The sequence below is a fragment of the Numida meleagris genome, chromosome 1, assembly GCF_002078875.1.
Source record: "Numida meleagris isolate 19003 breed g44 Domestic line chromosome 1, NumMel1.0, whole genome shotgun sequence".
NCBI lineage: Eukaryota > Metazoa > Chordata > Aves > Galliformes > Numididae > Numida > Numida meleagris.
Window position 1 is genome coordinate 9,432,464 of NC_034409.1, and position 22,582 is coordinate 9,455,045.

Sequence of the window (22,582 nt, forward strand, 5' to 3'; positions counted from 1 at the left end):
ATCAGTTTATAGAAATTGACCTGATAGTAAAGACTGACTAGTGATAAAGCAACCAGAAGGGGGATTTGGGGAGTTTGGTTTTGCCTTCTGTTCAGCTAAACTAATACCAAAACAGATGGCAATAGGAAGAAGTGTATAGACATTATTTCCAATCTGACAAGTATCCCTAGATTTAAAATCACAGAATCAAAGCATCACTAAGGTTACTGGGGGCTGGAGGTCATGTAGTCCAACTTCCTGCTAAAAACAGATCACCTAAAGCAGATAGTTCAGGACTGTGTCCTGTACAATTTTGAGTATTTCTAAGGATGGAGACTCCACACCTTCACTGTGCTTCTTGTTTGATGTGTATTGCAGTGATTTAAGAATACTGCTGTTTGTTAGATTGCATTTCAGTGTACATTTATTAGTGATATTTTTAGGTTGGTATGTGGTAACAGGTAGTTTTTTTGCATCCGGTGATTATTTGCTGATTTGTTGTTAGCATTGTCAAAGTTAAACTTGAAAGATTCAGATAGCCCACTGAATTGTTTAGCAGTGTATTCTCTTGTTAGTATTTAGGGAAATTCAGAATTGAGATTGCAGATCTACTGGACTGGAAGAGAGAAGACTTGAACAGCCCAGTGCAGAAATGTCAGGGCATCTGCAAATAAACTCGGAGATTATATTATCAAGGGATATTATATAGGGGAAAAAAATATATTATTTAAAACCTGAAATCTCCTGTCCAGCATGTCATTCTGGAGACAGTGGAAAAAAAAGATTTATTGATTATATTTTGAACAAGTAGTGTTATGACATTACAGAGGAACTTTTGTAAGAGAACCAAAATTTGTTAGATTTATTTGTGGATGCTGATCTCTATTTCCTTAGTGATTTGCTGGGATCTCTCAGAGCTCTGAGCTCAGCTTCCTTTAGGAACTTCAGATGTTCTGTGGAAATGATTGACAAGTATGGTATGTTTAAGTGAAGTGGATTTTGAGAGAGGGAAAGAAAGGGTGTTTATGTAAGAAGATCTCAAAGTAAATTCTGTGAAGCTACTAGTTTTTGAAGTGGATACTCTGTGTGTGAAATTCAGGGCTTTAAAACAATAAATACAGCTGCATTTAAGACTAACTGATTACATACATATGTAAAAGGAAATTTGCATTTCATATTACACATTGAAATAAACACAGGATATGCATTTATTTCATGATGAAAGCATTTCAGTAAATGGAGGTATTGGACATCTAATTTATTCAGCTATTAGTTCTAATCTCCTAACTCCCACTCAGACTTTTCTCATTTGCTCAGCTTTGCACCACCAGCTGTCTTGGTGAAACTTCCTTGTGGGTGTCCTGCTCCTATCTGCAGTGAAGTGCAATGAAAATCACATCTGAATATGTTATTGAACAGTTGGAATGAAGTAATAGAACCTGTTCTGGCACATAAGAAAATTTGAACTGCTTCATCTGCAAAGGTTCCTACTTGAGATATTCTCAAACGTTTCTCCTTTCAATATTTAGATTTATTAACAAAAGTTTGTAATTAGTCCTTCATAATAATTCACACATTTCTTCCTGTCTAGCACAAAAACCATGATTTTTGTCTTAGCAGTCAATTCTCTTGACTGTGGTGCCTTTTCTTTTGATTACTCTTACTTTGAATCCTTCTGAAATGTTATTGAACGAAAGTCTTTCTCTTACCCACACAGTTACTGACTTTATCTTCACCTCTTACTGTTGTGTTTTGACTTACCATTATCCTTTTTGCCAAGTTTCATGATTCTGTAATCCTGTGTTGTTACCCTTTCCATGTCCTTTTTAGCCTCTATTTTTTATTGTTTTTGTTTATCTGTCTTAAAGAAATACTTCCAGAGCAGAGGTGGGGAGAATAAAAGGCATTTATTTAGAAAAGGATTGATATTCTGTTCTGACATTTTCCTTTATACAGCTGCTTGAACTACCTCCTTAAATTCCTTGATATCTTATAAGTTTCTTACAGGATAGTTTTATCTTCACAACTAGCAGAGTGGATTCATTCTCCAGAGAAAATCTTTTGAAGTTTCAATATTCAAGATTTCTAGCTAATTCTGGGGTTTACAAACTATCTCAGGAAATATTTGCATGCATTGATAAACCATTGTGGAAAGTGCTGTTTTTTTGTATTTGTATTCACCTTTTTCATTTTCCTTAGAAGATGCAGTAGTACATACACTTGATCTGTTTTTACTCACTAGAGAGAACTGTGCAACTCTGAGCAGAAAGTGATACTTTACTGCCACAAGGTCAGATCCTTTGAACTGTTTTTCTGAACCATCTGACATTTCTGTACCCCCTAGGGAAGAGGAATAGGCTGTATCTTGGTTTTGCACAGCAGTCCAGAGAGAAAATACGCCATACATAATGTGTTCAGTAACATATGTCTCTCTAATCTGTCTAGGTATTTGTACCTCACTCATCACCATGGCACATGAGTGCCTAGCAACAGTTGCATAAAGTACTGGGAAAAATTATATAAACAGATTTATTGACTGGTATTCTTGGCCTTTTTTCTTTTACATACATCAGAAACTTGTAGCAGGTGTGTTAATTTTATTACATGATGATAATTTTTTATTTAAAAAAACACATCCATTTTCCTGAAAATATTCTGATCAGCCATCAGAAGCCAGCACTAACTTGAAAAGGACTCAGTTGTGTAGATGATCTGAATTACGAGTAGGCTTTCTGAAATGAGCAGGGCCATCTGAAAGACTATCCATTTGGTTAAATGTTTATCTGTTTTCTGATGAAGCTAGGCAAAAAAGCATGAACTGTTGTAGATAAACTTAAGTGACCAGTGCATATGTTTGATAACTGATGTAAATTTTAATCTGTGGACTAGTAAGAATCATAGAATACGCCAAGTTGGAAGGGACCCATAAAGATCATTGAGTCCAACTCCTGGCTCCACCCAGGACCACCCAAATTTCAAACCATATATCTGAGAGTGTTGTCCAAATGCTTCTTGAACTCTGGCAGCTTGGAGCCATGCCCACTGCCCTGGGAAACGTGTTCCATTGGTATCATCATCCTAGTTGATGGCTTATAGTGGACTCCCACAGTAACGTCCAGTTTATTTGCCTGTCCCCTCATCCGTACCTACAGGATGAACAGTGTCATCGCCAACTGCAATCTCTGTATAGACAAGCCCATCCCTCACATACTGCCTTGCCTGCACTGCCTGATTTCAAACCACATAGAATGTTTTACTGGTCTTGCACTCCCCATTCCCCCTCCCCCCATTTCAACAGGAAGTATAAAAACATTTTCACTATTTCTTGAGTGGAAGGGAAGTGGTGGTGGTGTCAGTATTTTTCTGCTTTCAGTAGAGCTAGGGAATTTCACTACCAGTTGCTCCAGGTACTACACCCTTGATTTTTTTCCTTTTTCTTTCTGAAGCCGTTTTTATGTGCAATCCTACAGTATCCATTGGTGACTGAAGAGTATAATAATTTGGTTCAGATGCTCACAATGATTTTTGGTATTTGTTTTTATTAGTGTGCTACATTCCCATGTATCCTAAACAGTAGCAAATGCTTGAACATGAAATATGTTCAGGAACTAAAGAGAATTTAAGCAGAAGAGCATTCATTTTCCTCAGTTATTATTATTAGCTTTTCCATAGAAATGAAAATGTAATAATTTACAATACTACTTAAGGAAGATGTCTGTAATTCCTTTGGTGAATTCAAACAAATTTTGCTTATACTTGTAATAGAATTAATATAAATGACTGTGTTAAATCTTTGTGGATAACATGATAGTGAAGGAAGTTACTGATTGAATTCACATCTTCCATGCAGTTTAGTCTAGGCACTGCTGTGTTGTAGTAGGGCACAAGAACCAGGATGCAACATGGCCTGGAAATGAGATATAATCAGAAAAGTATCTGCTGTCACAGTGGATAATAGCATGTCACAAAGTATAAGTTTTTTTTTATGCTTAGTTTTAGATCAGTAAAGCAAAATAGAAAAAAGGACTTGAGTGTAACTCATCAGTTATTATAGTCATGAGGTGTAAAGAAATGTGTTAAACTCAGAGCTCTTTTTGAAAAAAAAAAATTCTCAAATTATTAATTTATATATCCACTCTAACTATTGCAAAGTAAAGCTAGAGGTATTCTGTAAAAGAGGATAGTGTTTAGTCTGGATTCACACTGTTCAGAGGGTAGATTCAGATAAGCCTTGTTTAGTTGGTTGTCTTTTAAGGATTATCAAAATCTGGAATACGTTTGAGTGAAATGCTTGTGTTGCTTCAAAGGGTCCTGGGGTACTACTAACACTGCAGTTTGTATGGAAGTGGAAGTTATTCCCAGTTTTGGAGATGAAATGATGTTGGTATCATTCTTTTATTTCTGTCCCTAGTACAGAATACAGTGTGTGGAATATTCTTAAGCACACTCCCACATAATTTCTCTTTCAGAATACTGCTTGCCTAAATTGCTGTTTTGTGTTTATGATTAGGTGTATTAATGGTGTTGATGCCATGGTTGATTTTTGTTGTTATTTTAGGAAAGGGTCAGAACATGGAAGAAGCACGCAACTATGTATGACAAATATTTTATCCATGTTTTTTTTAGCTTGACAGCGTTCCACAATATATTGCAGTGTTTCCACACTAGTCCAGATAACTGTCCTGTCCAGTTTTTAACACAAGTAAATAATAAATTAATCTGCATAGCTAAAGATGTCAACTGCAGTGAGCCATCTGCACCAGGATTGCTGTTGCTCGGCAACTGTAATTTACTACTATGTTAGGCCATGTGATGTAGGGATGCTGTTTGCTGGGTATTCACTGGGCAGGAAGCATGGCCCAACCCTGCTCCCAGCAGACAGCATAATCCCAGCTCAGATCCCGGCCATACTCCCTCATATCACTCTGTGCAGCACAGATGAACTTTGTTAACCTTCTCTTTGCTGCACTTCTGAATTGCAGTTCTGTTCTTTGCTTATCATTTATATATTTCTAGTATATTGAATCTAGCTGCAGTTAATGAAAGCAATCAGCATTTATTGCAGTGATGCGTGATGCAGTGCCTGAGCTGTATTAAAAATTCTTTTTCCTTGTTTGGTGCATCAGGTGCCTTAAAGACATGCTTGGCTGTAAAAACTCACTTTCAGAGATTTTGGCATTTAAAAAAAAATGTCAAAAGGATTTTGTTGGCTATTTTATGATTTTAATTATATAGGCTGTGGAATAATAGTTCCCCAAACACCCATACTTCAAACGCAAACTATAGCTTTTTGTGTTACTAATTTAAGCAGAATAGCAGAGTATGTTACGATTGCGATAACTGCGTAATACAGTTCATCTACATTTAAGTAGTTTTAAAACAACTTTTGAGTTGAAAGTAACATTTAAAATGGGGTTTGAAAATGGATATTTAAAAAGTTTGTTTGAACACTGGTTTAGGTGCAAGCTATACTGCTCATAACCATTACTGCAGTTTGTGGAACTGATACCTGAGGAACATGCTGCTGATGAACTCAGCAGTGTTTTTGTCAGCATTTTGAGTTGGTGTTTCCTGATAAATTTCCCAGTCACCTTTTAGAGCTGGTATCTGAAAGAAAGATAAATATTTATTTTTCAGTGATTAACTCTTGCCTCCAATGAGTATCAGTTGCATAATATTCAATAGTTACATGTTTATTTCACTGTGATTATCTTCAATAGCTGAGATCTTTTGGAGGGATGGTGTAGAAGGAGACCTTTTCTTTCCAGAATTGCCAAGTCTTGCTTAGAAGACCCTTCCAGTTGTATGCTGAAATACAAATTTATTTTGTTTTGTGGTAGTAGCTCTTTTTTGTTTAGAACAGTGTTTTCTGGTCTAGTTTCTTACAGTATTATACCACCTTACTTGAAGCTGCATAAAGTCATGGGCTCAAGTGTTTTCATTTTTCATGTTTCTCATATCATCTTGTCAGAAATGTCTGCTGAGAGCCAAATCTGGATTCCTTACTTTCCTTCTCTATGAAGTTGTCAGGTACCAAACAAGCTGATATGTTTCTGGACAAGAAACATGTTTTATTGATAAAGCTTTGGGGTGGAGCTGAGCTTTGTAAACAAAGTCCTTTTCCATCTCCTTGGCAATGTGAAGCCTCTATCAATCTTTGCATTTATGTGGCAATGTAAAGAGATCTTAATATTTTAATGCATATTTTAGTGTTTCATTTTATAGTGCCAAATGGCTATTATAAATGAGAATGAGACCTGTTGTCTTAGAATGCAGCTCTGTTCTGCAAAACAACTGTTAAAATGGCTTCCAAGAGCTTCATATAGATGGTGTGCCAGTAATTTTTATATGAAACGTTCAATCTGTAAGTCAAAATTTCTTTCTCACCGTACATGTGGAATCTTTGAATCAAGCTGGATTCTCTTCCTCCCCTACATCATCTGCAAGAAAAGAAACTGAGCATGCCAATCAATGTACTTGCTCTCTGACAGTTTTCACATTGGTTTTGGTTATGTTTCGTAGTTAGAACAAATCTGAATACTTTCACAGAAAGGAGCAGGCTCCAGTTAGTAAAATGTCATGAGTAAATTCATGTGCTGCTCCCAGCTGGTAAAATAAAGCTTTTAAAATTTTTAGATGTTATGGATGATAGTGCATAAAATATATATTAACTACTTGTTTGTTGTTTTGAGGGCACATAGCTTCCACATCACTGAGCTGGAAAGCAAGATAGCACTTTCTGTATTCTGTGGTTTAAATGTGAACAAAAATGCTATGTGAAGTTTGTCACGTTTTCAGTCCTAGTCATGACACTTGATGGCACGGTTCTTAGGGTGAAGGAAGTTACTAATGGGTTTCTTCTGAAAGATAACACCTCACCTCCAAGTGTAAAAATAGGCAGCTTAGAATTCTGAACAACTAAGAATAATCTCTTCTGTAAGTGGACAGGATCAACAAAAGCTCATGTGTTTGTTTTGTCATGGAAAGTTTTGCCTTTCAATTCTAGGTAGAGAGATGAGGAATACATAGAACTGCTGTCCAGTAAGATCTTTAAGGATAGGTGAACATTAGTATTTTATTAAGTTTTACTAAGTTTTGCATCAAGCATAGTAACGCACAAAGGCAATCTGTGTTCAACAGAAGCCCACTTCTGTTAATGTTTTTAAAAATCTCTGAAATTTCAGTATAGAGAATGGGCTGGTGTTTGTTACCAAAATGTGTCGTGTAGTGCACTTCATCCTGAACTCCTGCAGCTCCAATTACTGAACTTAATTCTGTGCAGTTTTGTATGTTTGGAGATGTTGTGTGTAAGCTATAATGACTGGAGGGGTTTGGCACCTCACTGAGTTGCATGGGAGGAATTTTGTATCCAAACCAGAAAGATTTTTAAAAAATAATACAGTGAAGTAAAACTTCCTACATTTTCCATTTAGAAGTCCAGCTGTGGGAGCAGCAAATTCATTTTTTCCTTTTAAAGGTTTCACTTTTAATACTGAGTGTGTGTGCGTATATGCATACGTATATATTAAGATAAGACAAAAAAAATACATTTAAGAGATTCCAAGTTTTGTCTTCTGCACAAATTTTGTTGAAAATTGTAGTACAGAACTTTTGTTTAGACTCCAGTTTGATGTTATGGTCAGATTGGTCCAGCTATCTGTTGAACCTAAGTGCTTATAAATGCATCTAGAGTTGGAGCACCTTAAACATAAGAAATATCCAGACTACTTGTTCTGTAGCCTCACTCAAAACTGCAACTATTTTTGAGTCTTTGAAGGTTTCACAGTGACTTAAAATCAAATATACTGGAAGATACTCAGCTTCTGAGTGGGAACAGATAGGTACCTGTTAACCCATGGTTCCACTGCAAAATGGAACAGAATGCACAAAATATCTTTGATACTTAGGAAGGATTGGCTCTTATTTAGAGTGCAGTACTTTCATTTAAAAAAAGCAAATGGGCAAACAAACAACAAAAACCCACAAGTGGAGATGGCAGAAAGAAGCAGGAGAACAATGGCGGTTCTGAGCCTCTTGTGTCATTGGATTCTTTCCTTCAAATACAGGAGCAGTGAATCACCATGCAAAATGCATTGTCCTACTATCGGTAAAAGATCTGTGGTTAGTGGGAAAAGACATTTTTGCTCAGGTACATTAAAAAATTCCTCATGGAATCTTCTTTTTGCACTGTGGAGTAGAGTCTACCACCCTAATACAAAAAATGTGAGCCACCCTGTCAAAGACAGAACACTGTGACAGCCAAGGTGGATATTCGGAGTCTGTGACTTGAGTCTAGTCTTTGATTAAAACTAAACCTTCGAGGAAATCCTTAAGAAATGATCCAGAAATGGTAGCAATATCTATATAATCAAATTACATTCCTGATATCTAAAATCAGCTCTCGTAATTAAGACTGACTTACTACAGCTGAAATTCTCCCTTGGACAGGTGACTTGTATGGGAACTGACCACCAATCAAACAATGTGGATGTTGAGCCTAATATCATCATTGCTTAGGCCTTCTGTGCAGTTGTGAATTCCTTCAGCAATTCAGAGCAGAGCTTAAACAAGTGCTGCAGTTTTGTTTCAGTTGGTTTCACCTTTTAACATCAGTTTGCTATCTGGGTTGAACATAGATCAGAAAATTGTTAAAACAATTGTAAAATAAAATGCTCTGAGAATGGAAGATAAAAGCAGTATTATTATGAATAGTAACTTGATTACTGTAAACTTGCAGCTGGGGCCAGACTGGTGCATCTCTTTGTGAATCTGTTAGTATTAGTAAGCTCGTATTCAGAGTGTGTATGTGCCATGTTTATCAGCATAATTGGAGTAACTGTTTTAGGGAATGGGATCCAACTGTTCATTAATTTTTGCTGCTGAAAAGTGTCAAGCTGGCAAGACATGACAAAATAATGAATTTATTGCCTCAGTCCATGACATCATGTAATTATTTTTTTAATGACCTCTGATATTACACAGCCAAAATACATCTTTATGTTATATAATTTCCAGATTCATCCTGTGTTATAGGAGAGATTTCAGACCAGGGTAAGAAACAGGATCCAAAAATCTTCACCCTTAGGGGCAAGGTCTTATATTCTGTATCCTCCTAATTGCAGCTTTCCTCTGCTCTAACGGTGCATTCAAATATCATAGCTGGTACGCTGAATTTCATATGCAGAGAGAAGTAAAGAACAGAAGTAGGGCTGCAGATGAGTGGCTTAGGTATCTACTTGCAGGCCCATGGGAATCCATCCCATATTGAATGGCATTTTTGCTGCCTATAAAGTTTCTGCTAGCAATGGAAGATGTGGAAAATTGCATGTGATGCTTCTTGGCCATGTGTTGCTTTAACACGTTTGATGCTTCGTCAGATTGTGAGGCTCTGCAAATGTGAAGGAAAGCTTGGCTACCTAGGGTTTGTGCTTTTTTTTTTCCTTATTTTTTTTGGCATTAAGTAGAAAATAGGTTTTCCCTCTCATTTTGGGAAAGAGGGAAATTCCAGTAATTGCCCTAGGAACTTCTTCTGATTACAAATGAATTTTGGGTAATGTAATTATGATTTCCAACATCTGTCCTTAGGCAAAACCTGTTACTGATTCTGAATGAAGGCTTGCCCTCTGAAACTGGTGGTAAAATGTGGGTCTCTGTTACATATGGTGTCCAGTAACTCACCTCTGTGCCTAATTCACTAGATACACATACACTAATACTGGTGTCCTGTAATAAATTACCAAAACCATAAACTATGTGAATAGCTTGATAGTTGTAAACTTAAAGATAATTATGCATTTTCTTTGTTCTAATTAGGATTATTGTTTGCTGTCAGCAGACTTGATTTGTCAAACTATTTTAGCAGAATTTGTCTTTTTTTTTCCTGTTCTGGCAGTTCATTGCTGTGAATGACTCACTGCTGGGCCTCATGAAGTTCCAGAGTATTTTTTCATTCTGCTAGGTTTTTATCCTCTGGTATTAAACTGTGTGTAAACTGAATGTGAAGTCATTAGAAGCATGGGCTCAATGACTGCTCAAATCACAGGGACATGAAGAATAACAGAAAAAAAAACAACAGTTGAGCATTTTAATTGCAAAACAGTTTTAGTGGTTATATTTCTTCCTTTTTATAGAAAAATCTGAAATATTGCAACAGTATATGCATTATTATAAGCTGTTATTACGTTGACTTTATTAACATTGTCTAATACCTTTAAAATTATTTATTTTTCCTGCAGATTAAAGAATGGCTCTGTTTAAACTGCCAGATGCAAAGAGCGTTAGGTGGGGACCTAGCATCAGGTCATGGTCCTGGGCCACAGCTGCCTCCACCCAAACAGAAGACACCAACTCCAACTTCAACAGCTAAACCTTCCCCTCAGTCACAGCCAGGTCAAAAGAAGGATGCTTCCCCAAAACCTGATCCTTCACAGCAAGCAGACTCTAAAAAGCCTGTACCACAGAAAAAGCAACCATCCATGCCTGGGTCTCCCCCTGTAAAATCAAAGCAAACTGATGCTGAGCCTTCTGACACCTTCCAGCAAATAGATCCTACTCCAAAGTCTGATCAGGCCAAACCAACACAGGCTGAAGAGAAGCAAAACCAACCCAGTGTACAGAAGCCTACAACGGATACTGTGCCTACCTCTGCAGCACCGGGGGTGAAACAGGATTTGGCAGATCCTCGGCCTCCATTAACTCAACAGAAAGTGACAGATTCCCCAAAGCCAGAGACTACCAAGCCACCAGCGGACACGCATCCAGCTGGGGACAAACCAGATTCCAAACCACTTCCACAAGTGTCTCGACAGAAATCAGATCCCAAGCTTGCATCTCAGTCTGGGTCTAAATCAGATGCTAAAACTCAGAAGGCCGTTGAGCCAGCACAAGTGAGAGATGATCCTAAGAAGTTACAAACAAAATCAGCCCCAAAACCTGACACAAAACCAGCTCCCAAAGGCCCTCAAGCAGGGACGGGTCCCAAGCCTATGTCAGCACAGCCAGCACCTCAACCCCAGCAGCCTCAGAAAACTCCCGAGCAATCCAGGCGTTTTAGCCTTAATCTTGGAGGCATCACTGATGTTCCTAAGCCTCAGCCTACAACACCACAGGAAACAGTTACTGGGAAACTTTTTGGATTTGGAGCTTCAATCTTCAGCCAGGCCTCAAGTTTAATTTCCACAGCTGGTCAACCGGGCTCACAGACATCAGGCCCTGCTCCACCTGCTGCAAAGCAGCCTCAGCCTCCTTCACAGCCTACGGCCTCTCAGGCACCCCCCAAAGAGGCCACTCAGGCTCAGCCTCTTCCAAAAGCTGCTCCCACAAAGAAAGAAACCAAGCCTCTTGCTAGTGAAAAATTGGAACCAATGGCAGCAGATAGTACTTTAACAACTAAAGGATCTGATTTAGAAAAGAAACCTAGTTTGGCTAAAGATAGCAAGCCTCAGGCTGCTGAAGCTAAGAAACCTGCTGAGCTGTCAGAACAAGAAAAAGCCAGCCAGCCTAAGGTGTCTTGTCCCCTTTGTAAAACTGGACTAAATATTGGTTCTAAGGATCCTCCCAACTTTAATACATGTACAGAGTGCAAGAAAGTTGTGTGCAACCTCTGTGGATTTAACCCAATGCCGCACATAGCTGAGGTAAGGTGATAGAGTTTGTATTTACTGTTCCTACCAGCAGGTTCCCTGTGCTGGGGTGTCGATTCTGTAGCTGTTGATTTGCTAAGGAAAAATTTGAATGTTTAGTCTGTGGCATTTTAAAGTTAAATATCTGCGTTGTATGAAACTTGGTCTGCAGTCAGAAAGTACTTCCAATGAGTTTTTTTGCAGATTAATGGAGTGTGTTGTGTGACTGGTTGCTAGTTTTTTGGGGCGTGAGCTGATAATTAATTATCAAATCATCTAAAGCTGGTGCTCCTATTGCATAGCAAACTACTGTACTTTCTAGTCCATCATGTGATAAAGTTTATTCATATGCTTTAGTATTTTACATTAACATTTATGCTTAAGTTGGTCTGTATGGTTCATGGGAAAAGTGGCTATTGGTGTTGTCTTTGAAATCTGAATGAATAAATTAGAAATGGCTCCCTGGGCTAAAGTTTATTACATCTCTGCCCTAAGGTGAGAGTAAATGCTGGGGAGAAATAAGCAGTATTTTCCCTGCTACTTCTTTTGTTGTGCATTTTCTTTTTTGTTGGATCAATTTCTTGAATATGCTATCAGTGGAAAGATGTTTTTCCTACTATAATGAGTACTTCTTATCTACCTTAAAAATATGTTGGTTACTGTGTAGAGCAGTCATTTAGGTCACAAAGAAAGGTCTGAAAATGCAGAAAGATACAGTGATTGAAAGACAAGATTCCATCAACTTGTTGCTTCTGCACTGAAAACCATCAAATGCATACAAATTCTTACATCACTGTCCAACCCTTTGCCCCACATACACACACACTCTCTCTCTTAGGTTTTAAATGAAAAAAACGCGTGCATGCACAGAATACCAGAGAAACAAGATGTATACATTCTGGTGAAATGTACTAAAATGACAGCTACGCAAGTCCTTGAACATGAGTTGACTTCCTCAGCGTTGATTTAGGCTTGGTGGTGTTGGGACTGCGTTGTGGTGTGCAGATTTCTCTTCTCTGTGTTTCTGCTAGCGATGAGAAAGACGGTATTCTGATTCCTTTCTCCCATCTCTGTTATTACCAGAGGATACTCTCCATTTCAGCTTTTTGGAATAATATTGATTTTCTGTAGTCTGACTTCCTCAGGCCTTTCTTTGCTACATTTTTTTTCCTTGTTGCATTTTCTTCTTTATTATACTACACATTTCCACCTCTGTCCACAATTTTCAGTCTTCTTTTTCTGATGATTTTCACTAAAAATTGGCAAACCTCTTTTCCTTAAGAACAGCTTGCTTGGCTGAGGACAGCTTGACTTTCATTTGCATGAAGATGGGAGACAGAAGAGGGAGCTCATCCTCTCCTTTCCCATATGATCTGTGCAAATAATGTATTTTAAGACAGATAGCAGTTCTGTCCCTATATGCATTGCATATAGTATGTGGCTGTTGTATAACATAATGATGACCAAATATTTTATGCTCACTAGCATACTCTTCTCCATCAGAAAACTATTTTCTAATGTGTTGAATACAGTCTTGGAGGCTTTATTTACTTTTCTTTTTATTTTTGGAGGCTTAGGAAGGATAAATAGATACGTTTTTTGAATTGTCTGCTCTGATTTTATGCTTAATTTTTTTATTGATATTTTCTGCATTCAAAGAGAAAAATTGGTTATAGGCTATGTTCCTTCCTGACCCCAGAACATGTTTTGAGTGTACAAATGTAATGGGTGCTTTATAGTTTTGTTGTAGAGTCACAGCTATATCACAGTGATTGTAACACCTGCTTGTATATTATCTATATATTGGTGCCCTGGTAACAGCTGAAAACAGGGTAGATTTTATTGAGTGTGTGATGGTCCAAACCTTGTCACTAATAAAGCTTGTATTGAGCTGTATGGAAAGAATCAGTCTGACTCAGCATGGAAATGTGTTTCATAGATGGATACAGAGGAACATCTAAACTCTGTGGGCACTTCTACCCAAGGAACTTTTAGCAGGGGATGTCCTGGAGGCAGTGCATGGTTGTGCTGCAGACATGGCTGTGAGTACTTTAGAGGGGAGAATGCACTTTGTTACAGTGAGTTACTTGCTCTTGCTTGTATATGACAAATTTAACGTTTAAAATTTCTTTCTATAGTCCATTGCAAACAGCCTTTTGATAGCCCCTCTTCTGCAGGAAATAAGAGAACTAGACTTTTGCTCAATCTAAGCAATATGCTATTTACTTCAGTGAAATTGCACTGGTTTGTGTGAGCTGAGAAATTAAGCAAGAATACTTTTACCTAAAGTGAGCTGATTGTTCTTTTTCCCTCTGATTTGTTGCTCCAACAGTCAAACAGTTATTTACTTAAATGTAATTTATCCATGAAGCAAACAGCTTCAAATGATTAAATAAATGACACTTGATAGATTTCAGATCCACAGGACCATGTTGTGCTCTAATGGATTAACAGACTCCTTATTCTGCCATTTGCTCAACAGGGAGGAGCACTGTTTACCAGCTCTGTAATTAGCCTTCCAGCTCAGGTAGTTGCAAGCAGCTCTATTTTTAGTAACAAAGCACAGGATCACAACTGCAGAAGCTAGAAATGAATTGTGTGACAACGACCATTTTGTGCATTTAAAACTCAGTGAAGCTGTTCAGAATACTGAACAGGAATGAGATGGTTGCCTATAATGTAATTAAGTATGTTGAGGCACCAGGGTCAGTAATATAGAACCTGTGATGAATTAATGTATAATTAAAACAAAACAGAAAGCCCAAAAGATTTAAAACTGAGCTACAGAAAAACTGAGAAATACATATCCATAGTATCTTTATGGGCAACAAGAAAGAACAACATCTTAAGAGTCATATATTAAGAATAGAGAGAGCTCAAAATGTAATGTTTATATGTGAGTATGCTAATGGATCTAATCTAATAGAACTGCCAAGGGAACAACAGAAGCGCTTTTTAGTCTACTGATAGCTATAAAATTATCTGGAAGTGTACTTGGGAGTATAAAATGTTCCATGTTTGAAATAATTTATTGGGGTTATAGAAAGGAGAGAATTATTTGAAATGAAGGAGAAGGACAGGGAGGAGTTGGGAAGGGCAGAAAAGGCATAGTGTCCCAGATTTACAAAGGATTTTGTGTTTGAAAAAGATGTTATCTGTCAGAGATGTAATCAGAGCAGATAATATAAACAATGTTATGTAGTGAGTAATGTTTCTTAATATGTTAATTACAGTGAATGTTCTCTATGTGAAACTTTTTAATGTGGTCTATGAACAATGACCACGATGATCCTTCTCCAATCTATATTCTTGGATTGTTAAATTGAAGAAAAGAAGTGTATACGTTTAACTCACTAAAAGAATTTGGGTTCTTTTCTGGTTACTTCCCACTGTTACTTATTAGACCAAATTGAGTAAATATTTTTTTTTGTCTCCACAAATACCAGGGATAGAGGAAAAAAACAAAAAAATGAAACTCCTTTTCTAAGTAAGAACAGTATTTTCACTAATCTCAATAGCTTAACCAGTTTAGAAAAATGGTACTTTGCTCTCCCAGTAAGAACATTTAGAATTAACAGTGCAGAGGGTGCTCCAAAAGCAATGTCTCCTATTTATTCTCATGGAAACTGCAACAGATACAAAAGCACAACAGCACTATTTGATAGCACAAATTCTCAGCTACAAAACACTCTTTTTCAACACAGTCACCACCATTAGCTATGCATTTTTGCCAGCAATGAACAAGAACCTGCATGCCATGCTCATAAAACAAACAAACAAAAAAAACCCACACAACTCTGCCCCAGTGGAGGTGCCTCACTGTCACCATTGCTGAAACATCACTCACCGCCTCACTGTGCTCACATCCAATCATTGGTCTCCATAAATGTTCAGCAATAAACATCAGTGGGTGCAGTTGTTTCTGCATGGAGGAATTCTGCTACACACTTTTGCTTCATACACACTTCCATGTCAGATGCCATTTTGTCAGACTGCCCCTCTGTTGCCATCTGTCGCACAGCAACAGAATGTAATGGAATAATGGTGGGACAGTTCAACCTCTACTGCCATACCACCAACATCCGCTTCTGACATTGTAAGCCAATGTAGTAAAATAGGAGGCATTACTTTTGGAGCCGCCCTGTAGATAGCACTTTGGAACTGATCTATGCCTCTCTGGACATCAGAAGTGCACTCTTGTTGTAATTTATTGTCAGGTACTTGAATGCATACTGAGGTCTTGTATGTTCCACTAAGAAACCTGCTGGAAGGGTACTGGTATGGTTGGATCTTTGATGTAAATAATTCTGACAGTTTCTCTTTTTCCAAACTTTCATTTAAGTCCAACCTCAGATGGAACAAGGATCTCAGCAGGCATGACTCAGTACTCAGGGTTAAATAGTTAGCTTTAAAAGTGAAAATAAAATTAAAAACCTGCCCAGTGATTTAATGCCCAAATGTGGCTCAGGCTTCTTAAAGTACACATGCAGGAACATTGTGAAGCAACAAGCCATCCACAGTCCAGTGAAAATCCTTAAAATGGTGCACTGCATCATTGGAGGTGACACCCATTGCCCATCTTTAATTTATTAACCAACCCATGTTATCTTGTTTTGCCTGTTAGAGAATGCACAGACCATTCTGCAAGTTGGCAAGTTTCACTCCTATTAGAGGTTCCTGTCTCCTCTGTGGTATTTAGCAATGAGTTGTTTTGGAAACAGATGATGTCTGGGAAGCAGTGTAGAAGAATTTGCACTTAAGATAGAAAAAACAACCATTCCTTTCAGCTGCATAATTTATCTACTCTGCCTCTTCCCTCTCCCCTTATATTTATAGCTCCTTTTTAAACTTTGATTGTAAGGAAGTGAATGCTATTATTTTTTAATAATGGTAGCCAAGTAATACAGAATGTATTAGGCTAACACAATGCATTCACTAAATTTTATGGAAATTTTATCCATTAAAAGGTAAGTCTTTATAACCGAGAAAACATTAAAAATACTAATTACTATTTTGAAAGATAAAATCTGGCATTGAAAACAGAGTGCATGTTAGATAATAAATCCCCTAGCGTATTTCTTGACTCTCAGAATGAAATTAATTTAACTACAAATGAGATATCCTGCTTCTCCTGTTTGACTAATTCTGTGTGCATAATAGAAATCACATTAAAATAGAAATATTTTTATAACAGAACTCAGCTCTTCTCAATTTCCTGCAAAACACGTGTATTGTATATATGAAATGGAAGAGGTTATATGGAGCGACCCTTTGAGGAATGATCCTGAAAACTGAAAACAGATAAATATTTTTGAAAAATGGTTTCATTCTGGAATTCACCTTACAAATAAAGCATCATCAACAGAGGTAGGCTTCTGGCATCCATCTTTGCAGAGGCAGTTAGATGATTAAAGACACAGACTTGAGTTGTCCAGATGTTTCTAAATGTGTTTGGGGCTTCCACTCTTCTCTGATACCAAGCTAAAGCTGTGTTCCAAAAAAACCTGCTTCAACTGACAGTTCTTCATAGGCTTGAACTCCTGTCCTTTGCATATGGCTTGAGCTGTTCCTTTTGAGCATTGTCTGCTTTGGCACCCAGACATTAGATGGAATCCCTTTTGGGAGCTGATATTGGTGTGCCTTTGAGCATACTTCACTCAGAAGCAGTACTGTTTGACAAAAAAAATCAGTCATGGCTGTTTTTATAGATAATATTTATGCCTGCTGATGGTTGAGTACAGTATGGTAGTGGTTTATTTAGTTTTCTTTCTCTATACACAAAATGAAGATCTGCAAATATGTAGATGTGTGACATGAGGACTCCCACCCCCAGCTCAGGGTACAGCCAAGTTTCCTGTCTCCTGGTCCCCTTCAAGACCTCATCAGTTTGTGTTCTCTATGGTGCAGCAGGGAAAGTGAAGCCAATAATAAGCTACTGCATCCAAGTGACTTAAAACTTAATAATAGTTTTATTTGAATTTTCCATTGCTGCGGAATGGAAAATTAGGGTGCTGAGAGCATCCTAATTTACTCACAGGTTTACCTGAATGGACGTCTTGCATTTCAGTAGGACTTGTTATTCAGAAAGTGATGTCATGCAGTTTCATTTATTTGGCATCCAGGTTTTGTTGGTTGCTCCTGAACGTGCTGATCTTGAAGGAGAATTTGAAAGCAAGACTCCTTTAGATCTCCAGAGTCATGTAGTCGTGACATTATCTACAAGACTGTGTTCCTGTTAAATTTTTGTTCCAGTAGTTACAACCATAAAATTGTTGTGTTTTTTTTTCCTGAAATTAAATTCGAGGAATGAAAAAGATTAGTTTCAGTGCTCAGAGTAATAGTGTGACCTTTGGAAATACTATCATCATGATTAATTGCTTATTGTGTTTTCAGACCTCGAAAAGTTTCCAAATTGCCTCTCAGAAGCAAGAACTCCAAGGATGGCTAACTGCTGTTGAAACAAACAATGGGATATAGACATGAAGCTATGCAAAGGCAGATGGCTTTTATTAATGTTGGTAGTGGCCACTGATGGTGTGAAATCTGAAGGGATGTCTACTGCAGCTCTGCTGCTGACACACAAACGCATCCTGTGCAGCTGCCTATTTTCCTTATGTGGCTGGAATTCATATTCAGTATCTTCTTTGCCAACATTAATGATTTGATACTATCTTTAGATGTCTTTGCACTTTGCAAATGAAAAATGTGAAAAATGTGTAGGTGAACAATTAGCATAGAGCTTTCAGCATTGATTCTGCTGTGTGGTCTATTTTTTCCCTGTGCCATTAGGAAATCAGACAGTTCATAGAGTAGTGTGTTACTGAGGGTCAGGCAGAAGTCTGAAATCTAAAGTAGATAATCGGGGAAGATTACTGACCTGGCGTTGAGCCAGGTGATCTTCATCTGTGTTATGTCAGTAGAAATTTTTCTGGTGTCTTGTTATTTAATAAGGAAGAAGTCTTCTGAAACCTAAGGTGTTATTAATTGCATCTAACTTTAACATCTTCTAGTGAACTTTATAATAATATTTTAATGGTACTTTTTGTGATAAGGATACTTTTTTTTTTCTGTTTTACAATGTGGAATAATCTTTTGTTGTTGCAAAGCGTAAATGCTTTATTTTATTGAGAAAATTCAAAATTTGGTGTGATTAAGTTAGTTCAGGATGAAACTAAGGACTTGAAAACACTGTGACATCCTTCCAGATTTCGTTAAATGAATGGACACTAAATGCCTTGTTGTTTTTTCTTTTTTGGTGCCCAGCTGAGATACCTTATCTATGTGATCACATTGATGATATGTACAGGCACTGTCAAAGCTTGGGTGATCATAAAAACATAACTCATTTAACCTCTTTGTCAGAATCCTTGCATAGTTTTAGTCTTCTTGTAGACTGACTGCAGGGAGGACTTGTGAATAGATTCCTTTTTCAAATGAAGCAAAATGTAGAACTGGTTTTCTTTCTAAAGAAAAAATGTTTTTATGTATCAGATGTAAATATTTTCACAATTTGCTAATGAAATATTCTAGTTACTAGAACATAAATTTTTGAGTTGTAAAATTCTTAAAAGACAGTGGGTACTCATTTCCTGCAAACTGAATCTATTCGTGTTGTTACAGCAGTTAATAATTTTCAGTTGCTGCATATGTTCAGAATTCCATGTCATGGTTGTACTGACCAAAAGACTAATGCACTATAACAGTACATTTTTAAAGAAAGATCAGTATTTTGCACAAAGGAGGCCCAAAAATCATTTGGGCACCACTGTTGTGTGATGATTTTTGATTTAATGGGATTGCATACATGCAGTCAAAGGCATCCTGCAATTAATTTTAAATGCTTGCATGAAGTGTGACCAGCAGTAGAAATGATCAACTAAACCTTAAGATGTAAAGAAAGAGAAATGAGCAAGATGGGGCACTTCTCTGGTTTCTGTTTTGTGTGCTTCACAACAGAACTTCACCTTGAATTATGTAAAGAATGTAAGAATCATTTAAGATGATTGTTGGCCAGTAATTTCCATTAGAATATTTCTGAAATGCATGCGGTTCAGTTGACCAAAAGAACACACCTGATTTTAGATTTCACATTATTTATGAATTTAATTGATTTTTTTTTCTAGTGGTACTAAGGGTAGGGATAGAAACTGGATGGGAGCTTAAGCCACAATATAGTAGTGGAAAAGAGATTAGATGCATGCCAGTAAGCTGTTTGAGATGCTGTCTCGAAGCATTTGAAGCAGGAGGTCATAAACTGAAGCTGAAGGAGGGGGATTAGCTGCCTCTAAGCTATTCTGACTGAATTTCATACACAGTGCTGTTGGGTCAGGGAACAAAAATACATGTTTTCTTGCAGTTAGTAGAAAAAAAAAAGAAATAACAACCATTAGACTGTATTAGACCATCACACTCACTGAGAAGACTGATGAGGTATGCTAGTTTTCCATCTATGTTTTGGAGGTTAATGAAATTACTCACAGTGAGGTAAGCTAGGCTTCTAAGGACAAGACGCAAAAGACCATATGGTAGTATTCTGTTTTTAGTATTTCTAGGTTAGTGTTTTCTTTGTGGTTTCTTTTATTTCTTCCTTAGCAGGTGGCCTTCACATTGGAAATGATCCAGTTGTCATGTGCGAAGATTAGAAATTGAGCACAAGTAACCTTGTCCTTAAATTTAGAATTCTAACAAAACTAACTGCTTTTTGAGAAGATCTTCCTATCAGTTGCCTTAATAATTGATCTAAGACCTGCATGTATATTTATAATCCTTTAATTTTATTTTATTTTTTAAATTTCTGAACTTTTCCTGACCTATCTAGATGTGGTGGGTTGATGTTGGCTGGTCACCAGCTAGGACACCACGTTGCTCTCTCACTCACAGTCCTCAGCAGGACAATGAAGAAACACAGAGGGAGAAACTCATGGGTTTAAATAAGGACAGGGGCATTGGCCACCAATCACTATCAAGGGCAAAACAGGCTTTCCTTGGGGAAGATTCATTTAATTTATTGCCCATTACAGAAACAGGATTTGGAAAGTATTTCAAGAGATCATCAAGTCCAACCCCTCTGCTAAAGCAGGTTCCCTACAAAAGGTCGCACAGGTAGGCATCCAGATGGGTTCTGAATATCTCCACAGAAGGAGACTCCACAACCTCTCTGGGCAGCCTGTTCTACGTCACCCTTACCATAAATAAGTTCTGCACGTTTGTATGGAACTTCCTCTGTTCAATTAGACCATTGCTCCTTGTCCTGTTGCTACACATCACTGAGAAGAGCCTGGCCTCATCCATTTCCCTCCCACCTCCCTTTAGATATTGATAAACATTGATCAGATTCCCCCTCAGTCTTCTTTTCCCCAGGCTGAACAGACCCAGGTTACTCAGCCTTTCTTCATACAGGAGATGCTGCAGGCCTTTTATTATCTTTCTGGCCCTCCACTGGTCTCCTTCTAGGAGATCTCTGTCATTTTTATACTGGGGAGCCCAGAACTAGACACAGTATTCTAAATAAGGTACATTTTAGAATACACAGTATTCTAAACCGATAACAGTAGAAAGCAGTGAGAAATAAAAGCAAGTGAAAAACACCTTCCTCCCATTCTCTTTCTTCAGTCTCATCCCTACAAGCAGCGGAAGGGAATGAGGATTACAACCAGTCCATAATACTTGGTCTCTTCTGCTCCTCCACAGTCCTTCTCTGTCCCTGCTCCAGCGTGGGCTCCATCCCACGAGATTCCATCCTTCCCAAACTCATGCTGTGTGGGCTTCCCACAAACTCCAGCTCTTCAAGCACTGTTCCAACATAAGTCTGTACTACAGGGCTCATTCTCTGGGAATGGACTGTTCCAGCACGAGTCCCCACGGGCAGCAGCTCCCTCAGCCCTCCTGCCCCACTGTGGGCTCCTCTCCACAGGCTGCAGCTCTGGCCCAGGACTGTGCCTGTCATGGCTCTCCATGGGCTGTGTCTCCTTCAGGCCTCACAGACTGCTGCGCCATGTGCTCCTCCACGGCTGCATGTAGAGATCTGCTCTGTATGGTGCCGGTGGTGTGCAGGGGGACAGTCTGCTCAGCCGTGAGCCACTCCATGCGTCTCTTTCTTCAGTCTGCTCTCCCAGAGGCATAACCAGCATTGTGCGTGGTCAGCTCTGGTAGCAGTGAGTCCCTTTTAGAGCTGCTGGAGCTGGCTCTGGTCTGACATGGGGCAACCTCTGGGCTCTGCTCACACAGGTCACCCCTGCAACTTAGTACCAAAACATTGCCATGTAAGCCAAATGCACTAGAAGCAATATATCATTGTGATAATTTGATTTACCACTGCATTCACTTATAACTGCACACATTTACAAGTATTGAAGTACTGAAGATAATGACACAACACTGATCTGGATACTAATTCCATGCTAGTTTTCAATACAAACCTCTGAATCTTTTTTGAACTGCCCAATAAACATTAAATTGCACAACATGTGGCTCTCATGATGCAGCTGCACTCATGCTGACACATGGGTACACCTTGAATTTACGCCAGAGCTGGTATCCAGTGATAAATGTGACCACAGATAAAATCTGATAAGTCTCTGAGAGTCTGATGTAAATTGCAATCTGTGAAGTTCCTGGGCTGCCTAGTGGCATTTCAGAATGGACTTGAGCTGAAATGCTACATATTAGAACTTCTCCGGTACTTGAACTACGGTAGGAAAGAAAGATGTTTAAAGCACTTGATATTTCTTCCTTTTTATTGAAATAGGTGCTAAATATTGCTTTATCAGAAATCTGTTTTTAAGCTGAAAATTGACTAACAGTGAAACTTCAACATGCTTTGCCTTCTGGCTAATTTTTTTAGTGACTTGTATTAGACTTGTTTTCCACTTTTCTTTTAGTTTACAGTCAAAACTGGATGTTGGATTAAGGTTCCGCCACAATTTCAGATGTAGCTGTATTTTCATAGTGCTTTATTTTAACTACAGGAAGGCAGAAATTCT

The 22,582-nt window shown here is 38.1% G+C and overlaps 1 protein-coding gene across 9 annotated transcripts in view; it reads left to right on the top strand.

Annotated features, from left to right (window-relative positions):
- The window catches only part of PCLO (piccolo presynaptic cytomatrix protein), a 343,040-nt gene that overhangs the window by 8,379 nt on the left and 312,079 nt on the right, over nucleotides 1-22,582 (top strand). For all 9 annotated transcript variants that reach the window (XM_021384447.1, XM_021384450.1, XM_021384451.1 and 6 more), the window contains exon 3: nucleotides 10,215-11,615. In XM_021384447.1, coding sequence (XP_021240122.1) covers nucleotides 10,215-11,615 — 1,401 coding nt within the window. The remainder of the gene's footprint in view (nucleotides 1-10,214; nucleotides 11,616-22,582) is intronic.